Source organism: Mobula birostris, chromosome X, assembly GCF_030028105.1.
Source record: "Mobula birostris isolate sMobBir1 chromosome X, sMobBir1.hap1, whole genome shotgun sequence".
In the NCBI taxonomy this organism is placed as follows: domain Eukaryota; kingdom Metazoa; phylum Chordata; class Chondrichthyes; order Myliobatiformes; family Myliobatidae; genus Mobula; species Mobula birostris.
In genome coordinates, this window is record NC_092402.1 from 45,783,579 (window position 1) to 45,810,796 (window position 27,218).

At 41.0% G+C, this 27,218-nt stretch overlaps 1 protein-coding gene across 19 annotated transcripts in view; it reads left to right on the top strand.

Moving 5' to 3' along the window:
• Positions 1-27,218, top strand: part of raraa (retinoic acid receptor, alpha a) — an 866,000-nt gene that overhangs the window by 809,729 nt on the left and 29,053 nt on the right. For all 19 annotated transcript variants that reach the window (XM_072249116.1, XM_072249115.1, XM_072249119.1 and 16 more), the window contains one exon: positions 24,605-24,765. In XM_072249116.1, the coding sequence (XP_072105217.1) occupies positions 24,605-24,765 (161 nt within the window). The remainder of the gene's footprint in view (positions 1-24,604; positions 24,766-27,218) is intronic.

Sequence of the window (27,218 nt, forward strand, 5' to 3'; positions counted from 1 at the left end):
CAATATCTTTCGATTACATATATCTCAGCAATAAGGCTCTTGGTGGGATAGTGGCATAGCACAGTTTATGGAGGAGTATAAACCATTTTGAGCTGTAATTCCTTGACCCTACCATGAAGAGTTGTTGTGTAATTTACGTATGTTTAGAAATTGTCCTCTCTCCCACTTTCCTTTCTCTTCAATGTCCATCTCTTAATTGTATGCCCATGTTTCAATCTCAGGAAATGACCCTCATCAAAGTCTCAAATGCCACCCGTTGTGATTGTGGAATGGTAAACTTATCAGTCCTTTTTGATCCATTTGCTCACTTCATCCCAGTTGACTGCACCATCTTTAGCACTTCTCTGTCATTGAGCTGTGTGGAATTTGCCCTTGCCTGGTTTTCTTATCTGTGGTATTTTAGCAAGCGAATGAATGGTTGCTCTTCCAACTTCAATATCATTACTATTGGAGCCTTTCTAGGCTTGTCCCTTTTCTGTTTCTTATCTAGTTTCTGCTTCTTAATGATACATCAGAAATAATACCACCAGTCCAGCTTCCATGTAACAATGAAGGTGTGTTTTATAGAGGTGGTATCTGAAGGTTTGAAGTGTGATTTCAAAATACGCAAAAATCTCCTTGCCTCTTGTTTCTTCATTCACATTATTCCATCATTGTAACACACACACACACACACACACACACACACACACACACACCTGTATAGAACATAGAATAGTACAGCACAGTACAGGCCCTTCGGCCCACAATGTTGTGCCGACCCTCAAACCCTGCCTCCCATATAAGCCCCCTCCTTAGATTCCTCCATATACCTGTCTAGTAGTCTCTTAAACTTCACTAGTGTATCTGCCTCCACCACTGACTCAGGCAGTGCATTCCACGCACCAACCACTCTCTGAGTAAAAAACCTTCCTCTAATATCCCCTTTGAACTTCCCACCCCTTACCTTAAAGCCATGTCCTCTTGTACTGAGCAGTGGTGCCCTGGGGAAGAGGCGCTGGCTATCCACTCTATCTATTCCTCTTATTATCTTGTACACCTCTATCATGTCTCCTCTCATCCTCCTTCTCTCCAAAGAGTAAAGCCCTAGCTCCCTTAATCTCTGATCATAATGCATACTTTCTAAACCAGGCAGCATCCTGGTAAATCTCCTCTGTACCCTTTCCAATGCTTCCACATCCTTCCTATAGTGAGGCGACCAGAAATGGACACAGTACTCCAAGTGTGGCCTAACCAGAGTTTTATAGAGCTGCATCATTACATCGCGACTCTTAAACTCCATCCCTTGACTTATGAAAGCTAGCACCCCATAAGCTTTCTTAACTACTTTATCCACCTGTGAGGCAACTTTCAGGGATCTGTGGACGTGTACCCCCAGATCCCTCTGCTCCTCCACACTACCAAGTATCCTGCCATTTACTTTGTACTCTGCCTTGGAGTTTGTCCTTCCAAAGTGTACCACCTCACACTTCTCCGGGTTGAACTCCATCTGCCACTTCTCAGCCCACTTCTGCATCCTATCTTCAGATATCTTCAGGTAAATTTTAAAATTCCTTGCACTTTTGAGAAAAAGAGCAGTGGAGTAACCCCTATGCAGTGGCCAACAATCATCTCTTAATCACCATTACAAAGTGATAGATGTTTTTTCTGCCTTGCATTTTATAGGAACTTACTGTGTACAAATGTATTTCTACATCACTTAATTTCAATAGTAGTTTATCGGCTACCTCGTCCTCAGGTCCTGAAAGGTACTATTGAAATGCTGGCTGTCTGGTCTATGTGAAATTAATATAGTCACTCTGAATTCATTTTCAAGTGGAGATGGTCACATCGTGTTCCAGTGCCTCCATTTCATCAGTGGTAATGCTAAATCCCATTTAGAGTCTAGAGGAGATCAAGAGTTTAAGCTTTCTAATTTCAGTGAAAGCCAACTTGAGTAACATTTAATCGGATATCACCTTTATTTTAATCAATTAATCATTTGCTAGAAATTTGAGAGGTCAAGGTTCATTGTGTGATGTCCACATCAGGCACATAGTGTAATAATTTATGCATAGTGCAGTTGAACATTTTTATATATTACTGCATAACATAGCGCATTTATCTGTCACATGTACATGGAAACGTACAGTAAAATGCATTGTTGCATCAATGAGGATTGTGCTGTGCCATGCTTCTGGCACCAGCTTAGAATGTGGAAGGAAACTAGAGCATCCAGAGGTAACCCATGTGGTTATGGGGGGAATGTATAAACTCCTTACAGGCAACAGTGGGAATTTAACCCCATTCAGTGATCATCTGGTGCTGTAAAGCGAGGGGAAATAAAAATATATACATACAACAAAAATATATCATGCAATCTTCAGTTGATGAAGAATGACCGAGAAGGAGCTGAGAAACAGGAAAGGTATGGCCACATTAGTGGGATTGTATTACAGACCACCCAATAGTCAACGAGAATTGGAAGAGCAAATCTGCAGAGAGATAGCAGGCAACTGCAGGAAACATAAAGTTGTGATGGTAGGCGATTTTAATTTTCCATATATTGATTGGGACTCCCATACTGTTAGGGGTCTGGATGGTTTAGAGTTTGTAAAATGTGTTCAGGAAAGTTTTCTAAATCAATATATAGAGGGACCAACTAGAGGGGATGCAATATTGGATCTCCTGTTAGGAAACGAGTTAGGACAAGTGACAGGAGTCTGTGTAGGGGAGCACTTTGGTTCCAGTGATCATAACACCATTAATTTCAACTTGATCATGGACAAGGATAGATCTGGTCCTAAGGTTGAGGTTCTGAACTGGAAGAAGGCCAAATTTGAAGAAATGAGAAAGGATCTAAAAAGCATGGATTGGGACAGGTTGTTCTCTGGCAAAGATGTGATTGGTAGGTGGGAAGCCTTCAAAGGAGAAATTTTGAGAGTGCAGAGTTTGTATGTTCCTGTCAGGATTAAAGGCAAAGTGAATAGGAATAAGGAACCTTGGTTCTCAAGGGATATTGCAACTCTGATAAAGAAGAAGAGGGAGTTGTATGACATGTATAGGAAACAGGGAGTAAATAAAGTGCTTGAGGAGTATAAAAAGTGCAAGAAAATACTTAAGAAAGAAATCAGGAGGGATAAAAGAAGACATGAGGTTGCCTTGGCAGTCAAAGTGAAGGATAATCCAAAGAGCTTTTACAGGTATATTAAGAGCAAAAGGATTGTAAGGGATAAAATTGGTCCTCTTGAAGATCAGAGTGGTCAGCTATGTGCGGAACCAAAGGAAATGGGGGAGATCTTAAATAGGTTTTTTGCGTCTGTAGGAAACTGCCATGAAGTCTATGGAATTGAGGGAATCAAGTAGTGAGATCATGGAAACTGTACAGATTGAAAAGGAGGAGGTGCTTGCTGTCTTGAGGAAAATTAAAGTGGATAAATCCCCGGGACCTGACAGGGTGTTCCCTCGGACCCTGAAGGAGACTAGTGTTGAAATTGCGGGGGCCCTGGCAGAAATATTTAAAATGTCGCTGTCTACGGGTGAGGTGCCGGAGGATTGGAGAATGGTTCATGTTGTTCCGTTGTTTAAAAAGGGATCGAAAAGTAATCCGGGAAATTATAGGCCGGTAAGTTTAACATCGGTAGTAGGTAAGTTATTGGAGGGAGTACTAAGAGACAGAATCTACAAGCATTTGGATAGACAGGGACTTATTAGGGAGAGTCAACATGGCTTTGTGCATGGTAGGTCATATTTGACCAATCTATTGGAATTTTTCGAGGAGGTTACCAGGAAAGTGGATGAAGGGAAGGCAGTGGACATGTCTACATGGATTTCAGTAAGGCCTTTGACAAGGTCCTGCATGGGAGGTTAGTTAGGAAAATTCAGTCGCTAGGTATACATGGAGAGGTGGTAAATTGGATTAGACATTGGCTCAGTGGAAGAAGCCAAAGAGTGGTAGTAGAGAATTGCTTCTCTGAGTGGAGGCCTGTGACTAGTGGTGTGCCACAGGGATCAGTGCTGGGTCCATTGTTATTTGTCATCTATATCAATGATCTGGATGATAATGTGGCAAACTGGATCAGCAAATTTGCTGATGATACAAAGATTGGAGGTGTAGTAGACAGTGAGGAAGGTTTTCAGAGCCTGCAGAGGGACTTGGACCAGCTGGAAAAATGGGCTGGAAAATGGCAGATGGAGTTTAATACTGACAAGTGTGAGGTATTGCACGTTGGAAGGACAAACCAAGGTAGGACATACAGGGTTAATGGTTAGGCACTGAGGAGTGCAGTAGAACAGAGGGATCTGGGAATACAGATACAAAATTCCCTAAAAGTGGTGTCACAGGTAGATAGGGTCGTAAAGAGAGCTTTTGGTACATTGGCCTTTATTAATCAAAGTATTGAGCATAAGAGCTGGAATGTTATGATGAGGTTGTATAAGGCATTGGTGAGGCCGAATCTGGAGTATTGTGTTCAGTTTTGGTCACCAAATTACAGGAAGGATATAAATAAGGTTGAAAGAGTGCAGAGAAGGTTTACAAGGATGTTGCCAGGGCTTGAGAAACTCAGTTACAGAGAAAGGTTGAATAGGTTAGGACTTTATTCCCTGGAGCGTAGAAGAATGAGGGGAGATTTGATAGAGGTATATAAAATTATGATGGGTATAGATAGAGTGAATGCAAGCAGGCTTTCTCCACTGAGGCAAAGGGAGAAAAAAACCAGAGGACATGGGTTAAGGGTGAGGGGGGAAAAGTTTGAAGGGAACATTAGTGGGGGGCTTCTTCACACAGAGAGTGGTGGGAGTATGGAATGAGCTGCCAGATGAGGTGGTAAATGCGGGTTCTTTTTTAACATTTAAGAATAAATTGGACAGATACATGGATGGGAGGTGTATGGAGGGATATGGTCCGTGTGCAGGTCAGTGGGACTAGGCAGAAAATGGTTTGGCACAGCCAAGAAGGGCCAAAAGGCCTGTTTCTGTGCTGTAGTTTCTATGGTTCTATGGTTCTAATGGTGTCCTGTATTGACAAATTATTGGTCCAAAGTAAAGGGAGGATTTTTTTTCTGCATCTAACCACAGGAGTCTGAAACAGAAATACTCCAAACCCAAAAACTTTAAACATGATGGACGTAAAATTCTCACATAGGACAAAGGTCTTATTAATGAAGTCAACAAGCTTCCTACAATTCTGTTCTTTACTACATTTCCCATTACTTCAAATTTTTAATGTCTCACTTGGTGTCATCGGTCATATTTATATCTTAGCTGGGAGTGTCTGGTAGGTGTTTTATTCCTGAAAATGTCAAAGCAAATAACTGCTGCAGACACAAGCATTTTCAAGTCAAAATCTAGACAGTCATTTGGGTGTGGTAGGCATGACTGAACAGGATTGTGTCTGGTGCTGGTTGGTGTAAGGTGTCGAAAGCATAGTATGACTGGACTGAGTTGACTGAAGCAGTTACTGTCTGCAGTTTTAATGTGTGGAGTGAAGTTAGCTTCATTTTGCAGAAAGTGAGCAACATTTAACAAATGCTTTCTTTTGAAATTAGCTGTTTTATTTCATTAGGTAGAAAGTAAGCATGAGATTTGACTTACAACTCATTATTATCAAGTAAGTGGTTTCCCATTCTGTACTTAACCATGCAGTTTCTCTTCAAGGAGTGGTTGAGATTCAGCTGTCAGAGAAAACACTTATATTCTCCTTCTTAAATCACACAGAAGGTGTAGTTTTCTTTTCTGGAAACAATATCCTATTTCCATACACATTTTTGGATTATACTCTTATTACAACTGAGTAATTTAAACCCTGCTATATCAATAGTCATTAATATGGATGAGATTTAAATAAAAAAATATGAAACCCTTAGTGTTGCTTGTTTCAAATGTCTCTTCCCGGTTCTTAAGATCAGCTTAGAAAGAGGTCTGCATTCTGTACTTAAAGGGGAGTTTGAAGAACTGAAATTCTTCAGCATAATACAGTGCCTTTGTGTGCAACTCAGTCAAGTCAAGTCGCTTTTTATTGTCATTTCGACCATAAACTGCTGGTACAGTACACAGTAAAAACGAAACAATGTTCCTCCAGGACCATGGTGCTACATGAAACAACACAAAACTATACTAGACTAAGTGAGACAACACAAGGCTACACTAGACTACGTAAGACAGCACAAAAACTATACTAGACTACAGGACTATATAAAGTGGACAAAACAGTGCAGGGCAGTTCAATAAATAATAATCAAGACAATAGGCACAGTAGAGGACAAATTACAATATAATAATAAATGATATAGATGTCAGTCTAGTCTTTGAGCATTAAAGAGTCTGATGGCTTGGGGGAAGAAACTGTTGCACAGTCTGGTCGTGAGACCCCGAATGCTTCAGTACCTTTTGCCTGATGGCAGGAGTGAGAAGAGTTTGTATGAGGGGTGCATGGGGTCCTTCACAATGCTGTTGGCTTTACGGTTGCAATGTATAGTGTAAATGTCTGTAATGGCGGGAAGAGAGACCCTGATGATCTTCTCAGCTGACCTCACTATCCGCTGTAGGGTCTTGCGATCTGAGACGGTCCAATTCTCGAACGAGGCAGTGATGTAGCTGCTCAGGATGCTCTCGATACATCCTCTCTAGAATGTGGTGAGGATGGGAGGTGGGAGATGGACTTTTCTCAGCCTTCACAGAAAGTAGGGATGCTGCTGGGCTTTCTTGGCTATGGAGCTGGTGTTAAGGGACCAGGTGAGATTCTCCGCCAGGTGAACAAGAAATTTGGTGCTCTTAACAATCTCAACGGAGGAGCCATCAATGTTCAGCAGAGAGTGGTTGTCCTGAGTGGTAACTCAGGAATTTCATCAAAAAGCCAATCTGTGTAGATCCCATAGAACTGCAGAACTTTCTGCAAGGGTATTGTGAGCAATTTTGGGCTTCACATCTAAGAAAAGATTGCATGTCCTAGAGAAGTTCCAGTGGAGGTTCTCAAGAATGATCAGAGGAATTAAATGTATGAGGAGCGTTTGACAGGGCTGGCTGGTGGCGCAGTGGCATCAGCGCTGGACTTTGGAGCAAAGGCTCCCAGGTTCGAATCCAAGTCGGGCCACCCCCCGAGCACGCTTTCCATCTGTGCCGGGTTGAGCGTTGAGCTAGCCACTCGGCCTCGTAAAAAAAAAAGGGTCAAGTCAGGAACGTTCATATCGTGACCCAGTTAATCCGAAAGGAGACCAATCCTGACGCCACACGCCAGACAAGAATGGCTAACTGTCTGGTGCGACACGCTAGGAGGAGGAGAAGAATAACATGGGGGTATGATTAAGATCTCCTGGATAGTAAAGTGACTGGATACGGTAGACATTGAGAGGATGTTTCCATTAGTTAAAGGGTCAAGGATCCAAGGGGGCACACTCCGAATAAAGGGATAGCTCTTTAAAACTGAGATGAAAAGAAATTTCTTCAGGATGATGAATGTGGAATTTGTTGCCACAGAGGACTGTGGAAGCCAAATCACTGGGTGTAATTAAGGCAGAGATTGATGGGTTCCTAATTGGTAAGGGGTTTCATTGTTATGGGGTTGGAAAAAAAACAACCATGATTGAATAGTGGAGCAGACTTGATGGGCTGAATGACCTAATTCTGCTCTATGTCTTGTTGATCATGAATACCCAGGTCACTCAGATACGTCACTCAAGCTTTCACAGGATGGGTGAGATCTGCTGTGCAGCTCAAAGGGAACACTGTGACCTGGTCCTTGACTCTGAAACTCATCACAAGTCCTTCCTTTTTCAATCTTTTTTATTAAGTTTCAAAATTGATAAACATAACAATAATAGTAATAATACATAGAGATCGGGAATTACAATAATAACAGTTAACATGTACAAGCACAGATTCCAAGTAACAAATATAGTTCAGCCTCCCAATCTCATAGTAACTGACCATGAAAAAAAAATTTTATAAAAAGAGGAAAAAAAACTCAATTTAAAAAAACAACTAAACTAAAAAAAGACAAACAAAGCTTGGGCTGTCATATTACCTTGGCTAAAATTATTATTTGTCGTTAACTCCGCTCCTCTATACATGAACAAAATAATTACTACAAAGGATTCAGAAAGGGTCAACTTACATCATATGAAAATATTGAATAAATGGCCTCCAAGTTTCTTCAAATTTAACCGAAGAATCCATAGTACCACTCCTAATTTTTTCCAAGTTTAGGCATGCTATCGTTTGGGAAAACCATTGAAATGTAGTGGGGGGATTAGAATCTTTCCATTTAAATAAACTGGATCTTCTGGCTATTAATGTAACAAATGCAATTAGACGACAAGCTGACGAGGATAAATGACTAGAGTCTATCACTGGTAGTCCAAAAATTGCAGTAATAGGATGAGGTTGGAAATTAATACGCAGAACTACTGAAATAATATCAAAAATATCTTTCCAATATTTTTCTAGAAGAGGACAAGACCAGAACATATGTCAAGGAAGCTACCTCGGAATTACACCTATCACAAACAGGATTTATGTGGCAATAAAAACGAGCAAACTTATCCTTGGACATATGAGCCCTATGAACCACCTTAAATTGTATCAAGGCGTGTCTGGCACACATTGAGGAAGTATTAACTAATTGAAGAATTTTCTCCCATTTCTCTGTAGATAAAGATATTTGAAGTTCTCTTTCCCACTCATTCTTAATTTTATCAAATGTACCTAGATGTATTTTCATAATCAGATCATAAATAATTGCTATAGGGGTTTAAACCTAAAATTTTTCTGTAACTTCAATTTGATGTGATATCGGAAAGGTAGATAAAGTAGCGTTCAGAAAGTTTCTAATCTGTAAATATCTGAAAAAGTGTGATCTAGGCAAATTATATTTATTAGACAACTGTTCAAAAGACATAAAACAATCATCCATGAATAAATCACAAAAACATGTTATTCCCTTTGTTTTCCATAGAAGAAAAGTTTGATCAATTCTAGATGGTTGAAAGAAAAAATTAGATATAATAGAATTTGACAGGACAAATTTGTTCAATCCAAAAAAATTACGAAATTGAAACCATATTTGTATTGTATGTTTAATTATTGGATTTATCATTTGTTTATTCAGTTTAGTAAGTGCAAAGGGAAGCACAGCTCCTAGAATATAAGCCAGCGAAAATCCCTGTACAGACTCCCACTCAAGGTTCATCCATTGTGGACTTTGAGTTTCATCCAACTCTTGTGTCTAAAATGTTAAATGCCGAATGTTAATTGCCCAGTAGTAAAATCTAAGGTTCGGCAAAGCTAAACCGCCTTCCTTTTTTGATGTCTGTAAATATTTCTTTCTTAACCTGAGATTTCTATTCTGCCATATATATGAAAAAATTTTAGAGTCAATAATATCAAAAAAAGATTTAGGGATAAAAATGGATACCGCCTGAAATAGATACTTTACCTAAATTTCCGTAATCATCTTAATAGTATTAATTCGACCAATCAAAGATAAGGACAATGGGGACCATTTAGTAAACAGTTCTTTAACATGATCAATTAAGGGTAAAAAATTAACTTTAAATAGATCCTTATAATTCTTAGTAATTTTAACACCCAAATAAATAAAATAATCAGTAACCAATCTAAATAGTCATAGTCATACTTTATTGATCCCGGGGGAAATGGTGATTGTCTATAAATTGGAACTTGCCTATTTAATGGAAAAAGCACACTCTTATCAAGATTCAGTTTGTGACCAGAGAAACTACTAAACTGAGCAGATAGTGTTATTACTGCAGGAATGGATTTCCCTGGGTTAGAGACATATAGTAACAGGTCATCTGCATATAGTGATACTTCATATGTCCCATTCCCATGAATAATACCAAATATATTAGGTGAATCACGAATAGCAATTGCCAAGGGCTCCAGGGCAATATCAAATAGTAAAGGGCTTAAAGGACAGCCTTGTCTAGTACCTCGAAAAAGCCTAAAAAAAAAGAGGGGATCTCTGATTGTTGGTAAATACAGCAGCCAGGGGTCAACGATGTATCAGTTGAATTCAGGATATAGGTTTTGAGCTGAAATTAAATTTCTCAAGTATATTAAATAAATATTCCCATTCACGTCTGTCAAACGCCTTCTCGGCGTCAAGCGAAATAACACATTTTGGAGTTTTAACTGAAGTAGTGTATACAATGTTCATTAGCCCCCTAATATTAAAATGTGAGTAACGATTTTTAATGAATCCTGTCTGATCTTCGGAGACAATTTGTGGTAGTACCTTCTCTATTCTAATTGCTAATAGTTTGGAAAAGATTTTAGAATCCACATTCAACACAGATATAGGTCTATATGATGCACATTCAGTGGGATCTTTATCTTTTTTAGGAATTAAAGAGATAGATGCTTCATAAAAGGATTGTGGTAATTTACCTACAGATAAAGCATCTTTAAAAATTCTACGTAACCAGGGAGAAAGTAAGTCTGAAAAAGATTTATAAAATTCAACTGTATACCAATCCAGGCCAGGTGCTTTACCAGAAATCATCGAAAAAATTGCTTTCTTTATTTCCTCTTCAGTAATGGGTGCATCTAATGCTAAATGTTCATCAGCTGGTAATTTCAGAATATTTAGTTTCCTTAAAAATTCATGCATTATGTACAAATCCACCCACACTTGGCATGATATAGAAGTCCTTTGGTTCCCCACCACTGGATCCTTGCCCTATGCTGTCCCCAAATGCCCAGCTTCTCCACTGGCATAACCATTGCAATCCCAACGGCCGCAACCAGCTGATCGCAATGCCCCCTTCTTCCTGACAAATTAACTTAAGATCCAAGCTTCTTATTTTTCCCTGCCATCCTTTCCTTGCCTAACACACAACAACCATGATAGCATAGTAGTTAGCGCAACACTTTATAGTGCCAGCATTCACCAATCAAGGTTTAATCCCCGCCACTGTCTGTAAGGAGCTTGTACGTTCTCCCCATGACTGCGTGGGTTTTCTCGCATGTTCCTCTAATGTACGGTTAGGGTTAGTGAGTTGTGGGCATGCTACGTTGCTGCCAGAAGCTTGCGACACTTGCGGGCTGCCCCCAGTGCAATCCTCGGACTGCATCGGTCTTTGACGCAAATGACACATTTCACTGTATGGCTTGATGTACAGTACATGTGACAAATAAACTTAATCTGTAATCTCACTCATGACTCTCAATCCATGGCCTACCTGCTGTTGCACCCTTTGGAATAAGTGGAGGAAGGGTCTTTGCTTTCTTTGTGTACACAGCTAATCCTGTTGCACACAATGGGTTGGACCATCATATGCTTAATAGGATATTTCTGTGTTTGTCCACATGCAGAACTAGTGGAAATTTCTCATCACCCTCCTCAGTCCCAAACATCCCAGTAGTTTGATGATCTACCCAAGATGCAGAACAATTTCTAGTTCACTGTTTCTTAAAAAAAATTAAAATGTCTTTTAATTAGCACACAAACCATTAAATCAAGGCAAGTAGACTGTAACAGTGAGTGACCCAAAAAATACTATGGTTAACAAAACTACCACAGAGCAGTGGTATTAAGATTCATTACTTGTGGAATGGTGGGCCTCTCCAAGCTTAATGTAGATATTCATTGAATAGAGTGCCTCTATTCACTCAATACACTCAAAAACTAATATAGATGTACCGTGGAGAGCATCTTGACAGGCTGCATCACTGTCTGGTATGGGGCGGGTGGGGGGCTACTGCACAGGACCAAAAGAAGCTACAGAAGGTTGTGAAACTAGTCGGCTCCATCTTGTGTACTAGCCTACAAAGTACCCAGGACATGCTCAAGGAGCGGTGTCTCAGAAAGGCAGTCTCCATTATTAAGGACCCCCAGCACCCTGGGCATGCCCTCTTCTCACTGTTACCATCAGGTAGGAGATACAGAAACCTGAAAGCACACACTCAGCGATTCAGGAACAGCTTCTTCCCCTCTGCCATCTGATTCCTAAATGGACATTGAACCTGTGAACACTACTTCACTTTTTAATATATTATTTCTGTTTTTTGCATGATTTTTAACCTATTCAATATACGTATACTGTAATTGACTTATTTATTATATATTTTTTCTTTTTCTTCTTCTATATCATGTATTGATTGAACTGCTGCTGTTAAGTTAACAAATTTCACAACACATGCCCGTGATAATAAACTGGATTCTGATTCTTGTTAAATGTTAATTGAACTTGCTGCCACAATGAGAGTAAGATATTTTAAAATAAGTGTAAACACCTGACTTTTATACTGAGATACATGTTCTATCTTTATGTAGGGGTATTTGGGTGAAAAAGCAAGTTCTGCAGAGCAAATAGCTTCAGTTAGATTGTGATTATTCATTGCTAATGCAAACAACAGATCTAAGAAGAAATGGGGAACAAGCTCCAAAAAAAATTGAAATGGAAGAAAGAAACTAAATGGAAATATAAGATATGGTAAAGAGAGTAGTGAGAGGAAAGCAGCATATCCTAGCAAGAGTAATTGATATATTATTTGAAAGCACATCTATATATTGCAAATTTCTGTATTAGCTATAACTCATATTTTACATATGGCAGTAAACAAAAAAAATCAATGATATGTATCACCAAAAAGAGTAGTTATTCTCTGAGAATCTTTAAAATATAGTTTCAGGATTTTTGCTTCTGACACAGAACTGTGCACACTGGAATCACATGTCAGGAATCTGGGTGCAGAGGTCAGCACTCCCTGAGAGATTTTCCATCCATTAATTTTAACGGACAGAAAATCCTGCAAGGCATGTTGACCTCTGTCTCTGAATTCCCATTATGTATCCTCACTATACAAAGCTCAGTGCCAGAAGTGAAAATTCATAAGATTTACCCTTAAGGATTGCCACTGTGAGAAGTGCATATAAAATAAATGCATTTATTAAGATACCGTACAATAGAATGAGAATGTGGTCTTTATCCCTAATAATAATCTTAAGAAGTGTGTCAAATATTGCAGTCATGTGGTAGCTATCCTGTAAAAATTGTTTTTGGGGTTTGCTTTATCCTAATATTGCTATTAAAATAATAAAAAAAGGAAATTCATTCTGCCACGAGTCTGTGGGGAGGATTGCATTATTCATCATGAAGGAGGGCTCAGCAACTCTCATGACCTTCACTTTATAAACAGCAAATGTGCCTGGATGTATCGTGCATGTTGTGTAGTTAGGCATTATCTCCATTTCTGCGGATTCATTTGTCACACGCATTACATACTCACATAGATGAGTTAATAAACTTTCAGGTATTTAACATAGTTATGTGGCATGTTAATTGCTTAAAAGATCTTCATTGCTGATGTGCTGTGCTGTGCCTGCATTTTGTTTCCTCAATCTGCTAATAAACTTTTGTTCTCAGAAAATAGATATTTCTAAAAAAAATACACTTCCACAATTTTATTTTTTAAAAAAAAGAGCAAAATACCAGCTTCAAAAAAAGTTAGTAAACTCCTTTGCTGTGACCAGTGGAGGAGAAAGTTATTGTGAGTGTGCAGATTCCTTGGTCTACATACTCACTAATATACTCTATAACATTGTATCATTTATAGTATTGATATATAGTATACTAATACTATATCAATTTGTCACATGCTTTTGACTTCCTCACATTCAAAATGCAACACAGTCACAAACTTTCTGTTCTTGTCACAGCCTCAGAATAAAAGAATGTCCCTTTAAAACTGAGTTGAGGAGGAATTTCTTCAGCCCGCTAGTGGTGAATCTGTGGAATTTGTTGTCATGGAGAGTTGTGGAGGCCAAGTTATTGGGTGTAATAAAGGCAGAGGTTGACAGGTTTTTGATGGGTAAAAGGGTTAAGGATTACAGGGAGAAGACAGGAGAATGGGTTGGGAAAAAAATCAGCCATGATTGAATGGCAGAGCAGACTTGATGGGCTGCAAGGCCTAATTCTATTCCTGTATCTTATGGTCTTGGGGGCTTGACATAGTAAAAATTATCAGGAATATTTTTAGAGTTGAATCCAAATGACAGACTTGGTGACACAAGGATGGAACTGAGGTGAGTTCTCTATGACTTGGTCATTCTATTCGGCGATCATCCATACCACTCCTGGAACGTGGAGCTGAGGGAAGCAGTTGTTCCCTTTAAGCTCTGGATAACTTTAAGCTGAATGCCCCAAAGACCAGAATTGACCTGGACAGGTAAGTGGGAGCACACCAATGTTTATTACACTAAGCTGCATGGTTCTAAGCTAATTACCACCCTCACAGACTTAAGTCATAAACATCAGCACTGAACCTACATTAAGTTGGTTCAGGCAACACACATAAAAGTTGCTGGTGAACGCAGCAGGCCAGGCAGCATCTCTAGGAAGAGGTACAGTCGATGTTTCAGGCCGAGACCCTTCGTCAGGACTAACTGAAAGAAGAGTTAGTAAGAGTTTTGAAAGAGGGAGGGGGAGATCCGAAATGATAGGAGAAGACAGGAGGGGGAGGGATGGAGCCAAGAGCTGGAAAATTGATTGGCAAAAGGGATATGAGAGGATCATGGGACAGGAGGCCTGGGGAGAAAGAAAGGGGGAGGGGTGAAGCCCAGAGGATGGGCAAGGGGTATAGTGAGCGGAACAGAGGGAGAAAAAGGAGAGTGAGAGAAAGAATGTGTGTATATAAATAAATAACGGATGGGGTACGAGGGGGAGGTGGGGCATTAACAGAAGTTAGAGAAGTCGATGTTCATGCCATCAGGTTGGAGGCTACCCAGACGGAATATAAGGTGTTGTTCCTCCAACCTGAGTGTGGCTTCATCTTTACAGTAGAGGAGGCCGTGGATAGACATGTCAGAATGGGAATGGGATGTGGAATTAAAATGTGTGGCCACTGGGAGATCCTGCTTTCTCTGGCAGACAGAGCGCAGGTGTTCAGCAAAATGATCTCCCAGTCTGCGTCGGGTCTCACCAATATATAAAAGGCCACATCGGGAGCACCGGACGCAGTATATCACCCCAGTCGACTCACAGGTGAAGTGTTGCCTCACCTGGAAGGACTGTTTGGGGCCCTGAATGGTGGTGAGGGAGGAAGTGTAAGGGCATGTGTAGCACTTGTTCCGCTTACACGGATAAATGCTAGGAGGGAGATCAGTGGGGAGGGATGGGGGGGACGAATGGACAAGGGAGTTGCGTAGGGAGCGATCCCTGCGGAATGCAGAGAGAAGGGGGGAGGGAAAGATGTGCTTAGTGGTGGGATCCCGTTGGAGGTGGCGGAAGTTACGGAGAATAATATGTTGGACCCGGAGGCTGGTGGGGTGGTAGGTGAGGACCAGGGGAACTCTATCCCTAGTGGGGTGGCGGGAGGATGGAGTGAGAGCAGATGTGCGTGAAATGGGAGAGATGCGTTTGAGAGCAGAGTTGATGGTGGAGGAAGGGAAGCCCCTTTCTTTAAAAAAGGAGGACATCTCCCTCATCCTGGAATGAAAAGCCTCATCCTGAGAGCAGATGCGGCAGAGATGGAGGAACTGGGAGAAGGGGATGGCATTTTTGCAAGAGACCAGGTGGGAAGAGAAATAGTCCAGGTAGCTGTGAGAGTCCGTAGGCTTATAGTAGACATCAGTAGATAAGCTGTCTTCAGAGATAGAGACAGAAAGATCAAGAAAGGGGAGGGAGGTGTCTGAAATGGACCAGGTAAACTTGAGGGCAGGGTGGAAGTTGGAGGCAAAGTTAATGAAGTCAACGAGCTCTGCATGCGTGCAGGAAGCAGCGCCAATGCAGTCGTCGATATAGCGAAGGAAAAGTGGGGGACAGATACCAGTATAGGCTTGGAACATGGATTGTTCCACAAAGCCAACAAAAAGGCAGGCATAGCTGGGACCCATACAGGTGACCCTTAGTTTGGATGAAGTGGGAGGAGCCAAAGAAGAAATTATTAAGAGTAAGGACTAATTCCGCTAGACGGAGCAGAGTCGTGGTAGAGGGAAACTGGTTAGGTCTGGAATCCAAAAAGAAGCGGAGAGCTTTGAGACCTTCCTGGTGGGGGATGGAAGTATATATAGGGACTGGACATCCATGGTGAAAATAAAGCGGTGGGGGCCAGAGAACTTAAAATCATTGAAAAAATTCAGAGCATGAGAAGTGTCACGAACATAGGTAGGAAGGGATTGAACAAGGGGGGATAAAACAGTGTTGAGAGTTGGTTCAGTTTGTCATTGGCTCTTCAATAACTGCATTAATAAGTTGGGAAATTCAATGTGTGTCGATTCTGAATAACTTGCTTTAGAGTCTCTTAAACAAACTGATGGATTTCTGGTGGTGTCAGCCACCCTGTGATTAAGAACAAAAATTCCTTGGTAGCATATTATTGGCTATTTGTTATCCCTGATTTATCTTTAGTGCAGAATGTTTTGACAGCATTTTTAGTTTGGAATTTAAAAACAAAATAATGGGCTGTGAATGAAATGGCATTTATGTCCAGCCTGGGCAATGCTCCCTCCAGGTGTTTGTTGAACTAAAAATGGTAGTGGCACTGTTTGCTTTTGGATGAAAGCTTCAACCTTTGTTTGCCTACAGAAAATGACATTTACTTAACTAATTAGCCAGCCATTTGTTTGCATGCTGAAGATGACATTTATTTAACAAATTAGCTAGTCATTTGCACTGCAATAAAAGTTAAATACTTCACTCTTCAAGTGGTCCAATTGAGTTCTTTCCAGTAAACATTATTCACGCAAAATACTTGTCCATACCAGCTTTGCAGGTAAATCGGTGTTTTTTTGGCACAAGTATTTGTGCTTTATGTTCTTCACCTGGTTTGTAAACTAATCTCAACTGAAAGCAGAATGTATTAACTTCTGGTGAGACTATATAACTGCCAGCACTTGCTTGATACTTACACAACAGCAGTTGACAAAAGCTGTAAACTGAACACAAACACAAGGAAATCTGCAGAAGCTGGAATTTCAAGCAACACACAAAGTTGCTGGTGAACACAGCAGGCCAGGCAGCATCTCCAGGAAGAGGCACAGTTGATGTTTTGGGCCAAGACCCTTCGTCAGGACGAACTGAAGGAAGAGCTAGTAAGAGATTTGAAAGGGGGAGGGGAGATCCAAAATGATAGGAGAAGACAGGAGGGGGAGGGATGGAGCCAAGAGCTGGACAGGTGATTGGCAAAAGGGATATGAGAGGATCATGGGACAGGAGGCCCAGGGAGAGAGAAAAGGGGGAGGGGGGGGAAACCCAGAGGATGGGCAAGGGGTATAGTGAGAGGGCCAGAGGGAGAAAAAGAAGAGAGAGAGAGAGAGAGAGAGAGAAAGAAAGAATGTGTGTGTGTGTATATAAATAAATAACGGATGGGGTACGAGGGGGAGGTGGGGCATTAGTGGATGCTGCCTGGCCTGCTGCATTCACCAACAACTTTGATGTAAACTGAACACAACCTAGAGATTCATCTGATATCATTAAATGCAAGGGAAGAGTGGAGTAGGCATTTGAATTAGTGTTTTATGTAGCTAGCACACTTTTTGGGACATTAGCTATTCAATACTTCATACGTTTTGATAGACGTTTAAAATTTAAAGTAATTGGTGTTTTTGCAGTTAGGATCACTCTTCAGTTAAGATCAATTAAACTTAGTAAAGGATTGTAGGCAATGTAAGGCCACAAAAGGAAAGGCACAACTGCACTTATCATTTTGAGTGAGTTGTAGAGTATCTACGTTATTTCAACTCACCTTTCCCAATTTCCTCTCAGCTGCTGTTAAAGCTGATCTTTCTTGATGAGTCTGCATATTTTGGAACATTTTAACCCTGGGTAGTTCACTCCAATAAGTTAATTTTCATGAGTGAGCTCAGCAGAAGCTACAAAACCCGAAAGGACTTTGTTGTGGGGCCCATCTTTTCCTGGCTCAAAAAGTATACATGTTCATGCACATATTTTCCGACAGTGATCACTGATGGAGATCAGAAGAGCAGATGTGATTAGTTTTTACTCTCCTAAGGCCAGCAGTTCTGGCACTGGATGTATCTTTGTCTGGCCTAGATAAGGTAACTCGTATGTGGGTGACATGGTAGCATAGTGGTTAGTGCAACACTTTTTACAGCACCAGAGCTCATTAATCAGGGTTCAATTCCCACGACAGTCTGTAAGGAGTTTGTACATTCTCCCCATGACTGTAGTGGTTTCCTTGGGGTACCCCTGTTTCCTCCCACATTCCAAAGACGTATTGTGAGGGTTAGTGATTGTTGGACGTTCTCTGTTGGCGCTTGAAGCATGGCGACATTTCTGGGCTACCCCCAGCACAATCCTCAGGTTGTGTTGGTCATTGATGCCAAAATAATGCACAGCACAGTACAGGCCCTTCAGCCCACAATTTTGTGCTGGCCTTTTAATCCACTCCAACATCCATCTAATTTCTCCCTCCCACATAGCCCTCTACTTTTCTATCATTATTGTGATTTCTTGGGAAGTAATAGATTGATCACTGACAACTGCCAGTTGTATTAAATAGAATATAATTAAAGAATTTACTTAACTTGACATGTTGCTGGCATTGATGAGGAAGTGGTACAATTGCACAAAGTGCAAGTATCTCCTTTGATAGTCTATCTAGCTCTCTTCATACTCAATATAAAATTAAGGCTATCACTGAACTGAAAGTTAAAAGACCGTTGCCCTTATCAATCTCTTATGTATGTTACAAAATGGATGGGAGGATTTTGACAGGCATCCTTGCAGAATACAAGTGACAGGACACAGCAAAGTTTTGGAAAGCAATGATGGCATTAATATTGAGGCTCTGGTTTAAAAAAATGGCAAAGTACTGTGGATGGTAGAAAACTGAAATAAAGACACAAAGAAATACTCAGCTAATCAAGGGCCATCTGTGGACAAATAAAAACAAAGTTAACTGTTCAGGTCATCATGTTTGCATCTGAACTAGAAAACGTTGGAAATAAAGTAAGTTTTAAGGTTCAGCAAAAGAGAGGAGGGAGGACAGGGTGCAAGGTAAATGTGACAAGATAGCAAAAGGGAAGACGGTCCAAGGCAAAGAGGAGTGGTAATGGGGCAGGAAAGAAAAGATGAATTTAGAAGTGATAAATTCATTATATGAAAATAGATTCTATTGAAAGCATCTGGTGAAAGGTTGCATTCTGGCCTCATGAGCTTCTAACTTCTGTCTTCCCAGTGGTCAGTGGAGCTATCTGCTCAATCCATACCAGATGTCAGACAAGCCATCTGATAACTTGTAGATGGTGGAGGTTTCAAAGTGAATAATTGTGTGGTAGATTTGTTTGTTTCCAGTTTATATTTGGAGGCTGATGCTGTGTTTTCAGATGTGGTTGCTCAGGAGAATATGTGATAGCTAATAGAAAGGACCAAGGATAGACCCTTTTGGGCCACAAAATGTTACTGTGCAAATAGAGGAGGAGAAGCCATTGCTGGTTACTTTGGGATAGATAAAAGTGGAAGTGGCTGGGTGCAGTCCCACCCAGTTGGATGGAGGAGGATAAGTGGTGGAAGAGGGCTTTGAGATCACAAAATAAGAAAGGTTAGGTGGAGGTGCAAGAGCATGCAGATGCTGTCTCCTGAAACAGAAACAAACATCCTGAAGCACTCAGCAGGTCATGCAGCATCCCCGATGGGTTTGGTCACCTTTGCATTATCATTTTTGAAAATTTATTGAACTGTGGAAGCAGAGACAGTGGCATTCAATTTAGTATGAATAATGAAAAAAAACTGAGAGACTTGTAATGAGAGAAAACAAGCATTGGAAACACAGTACAATCTGATGTTTCATTTTTTTATGAACATGGAAAATGCTAGTGTGTTTTAAAAAAAAAACATGAATTGCTTGGCAAGTGACTGGATGGATTGGAGTCTGGAATTTAAGACCATGAACAGTATTAATTCTGTTGGATGTTGGCCCTGTGTTGGAGCCCAGCACAGCTGGAAGTTGTGATGTTTGGCTACCAACATACACAATAGTCACCTCCTCATTTCCTTTTTCAATATAAAACGTTTTTGCTAGTGGACTTTGTCAAGTAAAATTAACTGATGAATGTAAGCAGCTGCCTATGAGAGCAGCACTTCATGAAGATGGGTTCAGCAGCAAGCCTTCGACTGCCTGACAGCTCAGATGGCAAAGGAAGTGCATTAGAGAGCTGCAAAAGACCAGGGCCAAGGAAGGAAAGATGCATCTGAATTCTTGCTTGTCATTGGTATCCTGTGATTGTGCCTCAGTAGGAAGGCAGAATCAAGGCAAACATCAACTCATCTGCTGGAGGAACTCAGTGGGCTGAGCAGCATATGGAGGCAGAAAGAAGCAGTCGACATTTCAGGATTTGATGCAGTGTCTCAACTGAAAACGTCAACTATACTTTTCCTCCCACAGATCAGGGTTCAAAGTAAATTTGTTATCAAAGTACATACAATATATGTTACCATATACTACCCTGTGTGTATTCACGGTAGAACAAAGAAATACTGTAGGAATCAATGAAAAACTGCACACAAACACTGTCAAAAATCCAATGTGCAAAATAAGACAAACTGTGCCAATACTAACAAACAAAGTAATAATACTGATAACAAACTGTGCCAATACTAACAAACAAAGTAATAATACTGAGTGTTGACTTCTTGAAATTGAGCCCACAGGTTGTGAAGTCAATTCGTTGTTGAGGTGAGTGAAGTTATCCTTGCTGGTTCAGGAGCCTGATGATTAAAGAGTAATAACTTTTCTTGAACCTGGTGGCGTGAGACCTAAGGGTCCTGTACCTCCTTCCTGATGGTAGCAACGAGAAGAGAGCACAGCCTGGATGGTGAGAGTCCTCTATAACGGATGCTGTTTTCTTGTGACAGCACACCTAGAAGGTGTGCTCGGTGGTGGGGAGAGTTTTTCCTGTGATCCACAGATGCTGCTCAACCCGCTGAGTTTCTCCAGCAGATTGGTTGTTGCTCTATAGCATGTGGACTCTCTTCTGTCACCAGAATAAAAGCAAATTTGGATTTGACAAAAGTACTGTGTGTGTACAGTACTCTGAACTTCATTTTGGTATTAACATAAAAGGGCTGCTCATTATTGCTAAAATATTACAACCATATCTCAATGGATAGGACACAGAGTGTGCACTGCGCCTGGGTTTGTTGAATGGGTTAAGAAGAGGCCATACAGGAAGTTAAATGAGATAGTTCTGGCAACAAATTTCACAATATTTAAATGATTATGGTTTGTCTTCTAATTGAACAAATTGTGGTTTGAAATATGACTTATTTTAATAATCCAGTAATACTGCAATTAAATACACGTGTCATTTTAGAGCTGATTATTTTTATTATTGCTGACTATTTGAAATTGATGACATAAATAATTCTAACTTTACATATAATCACTGATTGTTATTGCTTACTCCATTAAGCATTAGTGACCTTTTTAGCCTGCACAGTATAACATTTGGGGTCTTGTTGTATCTCAGCAACTGGGAAGTAATTGTCTGTGAAAATGTTAGTTTTCCCTGTTAACACTTGCAGCTATGTATTTCCCTGGGTAAGTGGCATCTCTTGACCCAAACCCCTCTACACACACCAAACATTTCCAAACTTCTTTCATGACACGTTATTGGCATGACCAACAATGCCAGTTGTCCTTGATTGGTCCTAAATGGCTGTCCCGTGATCCCTGGGCGGTCTCCTCCCCTCCCCTCCACCACTCCCACCCTTCCTCCCCGTCTCCTCCTCCACTCTCACTCCTCCCCCGTCTCCTCTCCACCCCCCCGTCTTGTCTCCTCTCCTCTCCACCCCCCCGTCTCCTCTCCACCGCTCCCGTCTCCTGTCCACCCCCCGTCTCGTCTCCTCCCCTCTCCACCCCCCGTCTCCTCCCCTCTCCACCCCCCCCGTCTCCTCCCCTCTCCACCCCCCGTCTCCTCTCCTCTCCACCCCTCCTGTCTCCTGTCCACCCCCCCCCATCTTGTCTCCTCTCCTCTCCAACACCCCCGTCTCCTCTTCCTCCCACCCATCTCCTCTTCCCCCTCATCTGGCTCCTCCCCCCCCCCCCAACCTCCCCCTCCTCCCCTCTTCCCCCCTACTCTCTCAGTCACTTCTCCTTTCCCACCCTCCACACCCCCTCACTCTTTCTGCCTCTGCCTCTCCCTGTCTCTCTATTGTACTCTCTTTCTCAGTCACAGAGAAGCAGTACCCACCAAGATCTTAGACATCTCAGTAAGGTTGCTGTGTCATTTGCTAAGCCCTTGTGACTATGGGTTAGTCTTAAATGAAATTAATTGCACGACAAGCTTTTGCAACAAAGTCTTTCTGTGCATGTTATGGACCTAGAGCCCTGTGCAGAAATAAACGTTTGCACTTATTACTATATTTATGTGGTAGTGACATGAATAACTTATGCAACACTTACCATCTAAGTTGATGATTACTATACTGTATTTGCTTCTAATTAGTTCTTGGGTTATTTGAACTTGCAACACACTATTGCAGTTTTGACTAAGTAGCACTTTCATGTTAATGGTAGAGATATGTGCCTCTAACCACCTTCACCATCATTTTAGAGTACAAGTCCATTGGCATTGAGGACTTATGGTCTGTCTACTGTAGTCATATTACAGCTGTTCCCACTGAGTCTGTATTTGATACCAAGTAATGTATCCTGACAGAGTCAGACTATTGAACCAAAATTCCACTGCTTCAACTCAATGTTTGCTGGATTGGATAAAGCAAGTGGACACTAATGACGTTAGTTGCTTGTCTAACTACGGGTCAACAAACTGGGCTAGAATGTACTGCTTCTTATAGTTGCCTGGATGTCCTTTCTTCAGATATGTTTTTCTTGGTTTCCGTTAGCTGCTTTGATCCAAGGCACTGGGATAACATAAAGAGTTAGTCAAATCCTAACTCTCCTTCAAGTCACCAATTAGATATACCATACCTGCATTTTCTTACAGGGTAATTCTCAACCAGTCCAGTTTAAGAGAATTTCCTAATTAAAAATCTTCTCCCTGGGCCATGCCTCTGTCTCAATTGCTGGCTTTATTTTGGGGCACGTCCCACAATACCAAGTTGAGAGCTTATTCATTGCTGACTGAGCACTGTATGGTACAGGACTGATATTGTCTGCTATGTTCATGGAAAATGGTGCAAGTAAGCATTCACTATCCCCAGTAAGATTAAGGATAAGATTAGCTTTACTTGTCATATGTACATCGAATCATACAGTGAAATGTGCACTAGGGGCAGCCCACAAGTGTTGAGGCATTCAGCTCCCAACAATTTTTTTAAAAAAATTATACATGCCCAGAACCATTGACACTCTGAAGAGCAAAAAAAAATTGCAAAGAGGTTATTTACTTAAGAGAGATTACTGCATTACTACAAGATGATATATCCCTCTGTCGAGTTTTATCCTCAAAGATCTAAGATCAGGCTGTACTCATTATGGGTCAATTTAATTTGATCTTTGCAATGATTGACGACATGGTGCAGCTGCAAATTTCTCTTCCTAAATTTTCTGTTCTCTTTTTTTCCTTTTTCTCTACCCTGTTATTGAATTCACACAGCAGACATGAGTGATTATATGTGCAGTCTAATAGTTTAGTAATGAGCTCATTCCTTTGTGAATCAGGCTGCACAGCTTTGGGTACTGGCTGTCGTTTTTCAGTTACAATAATAATTAGATGTTGGAGACGTTACAGCCGGCTCACCTCCCCGTTTCATTGCATTTTCCCATTCCTGAACCTCTTATTGACTGCCCCGGTGAATTAATTGTCCTTTCACTTCAGCCCCATTCTGTCAGTAGCGTCCTGGTGTACGCCTGCCACTGTAGGTATATTTTGTTGCACAGAATCGAGCACTCTGCCTGCCTGCCATGACTCAAAGTTTCGTGGGCCCCACGTCATTATAAGTCAGGAGTCTGCACACAGCTTTCAATAAGCCTGTGATGGAAAACTTCCAAAGGAAAATGGGTACTCCCACTTCATTGGCAGCAGTGTTGCTTTACAACAACAACTGAGTCAATTGGATTTTATGAATTAGGATTCCTTCTGTTATTTTTGGATGTAAATTTCATGATTTTGTCTGTTTTCCTGTCTCTTTTTCCTTGGCTCTCCATAAATGCTATTTTGTGGCCTTTAAGCAAATATCTTTTACATGTGTACATGTGAACAAAGTTTTGTCCTGTGCTGGCATTCCAACATGAATTAATATTTGAAACCATAATATTTCTTCCCTCAGTTCTGTCCCTTTTCATGGAATTACCTCACATAGCTTTCCATTTACGAGAGGAGGATGGCTGACCCGATCCTAACAACACACACAAAATGCTGCAGGAATTCAGCAAATCAGGCAGCATTAATGGAAAGGAATAAAGAATCAACATTTCGGGCCAAAACCATTCATCAGGACCTGCTGAGTTCCTCCAGCATTTTGCATTGGTACTCTGAATTTCCAGCATTTGTAGAATTTCTTGTGTTTATGACCCAATCCTGGACCGTATTATTGTTGGTCACAGGGGTTGCAAGGTCAATACTGTTCAAATGGAGAGTCTTGCAAAGCTGGAACCAGCATGTTAACATTCTGCTTAGAAATAAAAACCTTATCTTGGCACCTTAACCAACATTTGACTGTCTTTCTGCCTTTCTCAGCTGTGCGAAACGACAGGAACAAGAAGAAGAAGGAGACTCCCAAGCAGGAGTGCTCAGAAAGCTATACAATCACACCCGAGACTGAGGACTTAATTGAGAAAGTCCGCAAAGCCCATCAGGAAACCTTCCCAGCACTGTGTCAGCTTGGAAAATACACTACTGTAAGTATTGATGTTAACCATAAACACTAATTACACCAAGCATCACTGTTAAACAGACTTCAGTTGCTGCTTTAAATATCTACTGCAAGGACCTCTAGACTAGAATTAGAGGTCATAGGTTGAGGGTGAAAGGTGAAATGTTTAAAAAGGGAACACGATGGGGGAGCTGCTTCACTCAGAGGGTTGTGAGAGTGTGGCACGAGCCGTCAGCGGAAGTGGTGGATGCGGGTTCAATTTCAATATTTAAGGGATTTGGATAGGTACATACATGCATGGGCTGTGGCCCAGTTGCAGGTTGACAGGACTAGGCAGAATTATAGTTTGTCGTGGACTAGATGGGCTGAAGAGCCTGTTTCTGTGCTGTAGTGCTCTATGACCTATATTAAGGACACTACCTAGATACTGTACTGCTCCACTGTTAATATTAATAGATTTGGTCTAAACAGAATGTTAGTACAGCTGATAAATATACTGGACCTGGTGGCAAACAATATGCTGTCTCACATCAATAGAAGTTGCACATCCTTTGCAAATTGAGTACAGACGACCCCTGTGTTACAGCAGTTTGGATAATGGAACTTTGATCTGAAAGTTTGAATATTCAGAAATCTGAGATGCAGAAGAAAATTTCACTCTCACAGAATTTTATGAAATTAAATACACGTTTTTTTAAACTCATTTTTTGACAGGGTCGCGGGTGATGATCGAGATACAGACACATTGGTTGTTTGTCAGTCTTAGTTTATATATAGTTTATTGTAAATTCTGTTCTATTTCTTAATTTTCCTGTGAATGCCAGCAAGAAAATGAATCTTAAGGTACTATATGGTGGCATACATTTACTTTGACTGTGACAGACTATTCTTCTAGGAACACCCCCTCAGTAATGTGGCGGTGATCTTTATCAGGACAGTGGTGTATATTTGAAACCAAGTGCAATAGTTAATTCCCTTCACTATTTTGTGACCGATGAGATGTGATCTGAACAGAGGGTCCCGGTGGGGTGTGGGCCTAGCAACCTACCTGGTGTAGAACTAATGTTAGAACAGTGGGTGCTTTGAATAAGGCACAAGCGGTTGTTTAACATGAAAAGACACAGCATGCATCAATGCCGAGAAGAAGGAAGAGGAACTTGGCAGGTGAAAATGGGTAAGAAGCACTCCAAGTCTAGCATTTCCATGTGATAGAATTCCATTAACCCCAAATGCATCACCACACAGAGAAGGAATTGATGAAAGAGACCCTCTAGTTGTTGGGTGCTGCCTTTTTGTGGTCAGATGCAGAAGCATTTCATGAAAAGACCAATTAAAAATGGGTTTAATAACTTAATAAGAATACAACCCATCCATGCCACAAAATGAGCCTGAGGGCAAGCTTTTCACCAGAAGGTGGACAGTATATGGAACCAGCTACCAGAGGAAGTGGTTGAAGCAGGCACATTGCAACATTTCAAAGACACTTAGACAAGTATATGGACAGGGAAGGTTTAGAAGGATACGGGCCAACCGCAGGTAAATAGGACTAGCTTTGATGGAAATCTTGGTCAGCATGGACCAGTTGAGCAGAAGGACTTGTTTCTGTGCTATATGACTGTATAATGTATCTAAATCTAGTGAACAGGTTCCATAGTAGTATGAGGAATGGATTAAGTCACCATTCTGGGGCTTTTCTACTTGTTTTAGATCACTGCAGGCACAGGTGAGAAGGCCACCTGCACAAATGCAAATTCTAAACTGTCATGGTCTCACGAGTCTAACGGATGCCTATGTACTACTCTGAGATTCCTATTTTTTTGTGAGCATTCACAGTAGAACAAAGAAATGCAATAGAATCAATGAAAAACTACACACAAACAACCAATGTGCAAAAGAAGATGAACTGTGCAAATAAAAAAAACAAGGATAGTTAATTAATACTGAGAACTTGAGCTGTAGAGTGCTTGTAAGTGTGTCCATAGGTTATAGAATCAGTTCAGAGTTGAAGTGAGTGAAGTTATCCACCTTGGTTCAGGGTCCCGATGGTTGAAGGGTAATAACTGTTTCTGGGCCTGATCCTGTCAGACCTAAGGCACCTACACCTCCTTCCTGATGGCAGCAGCAAGAAGAGAATCTACCAAGTATTGAATCCTATGAGTCATCTTTGAAAAGCAGTGAGTTGACCTTCAGTGTAGTTCAGCAACTTGAGATTTATTTTTCAGTGGTGCAAACAAAACCTTTACTAGACAGTAAATTAGTTTCTAAGATCTCTCCAAACTGATGCTCTGTTGCCATATACTGCTGTAGAATGTACCTTAAATTCACTAGACTTGTAAATTACCAAGTTCTACTGTGTAACAAATGAAGGAACCAGTCATGAGAGGCTTGAACATGTTACCCATTCTCTTATAGACACCCCAAACCTATGACTCAGGATAGTAATGTTCAAGCATGTAAGCTATAATCTGAAATTTATTT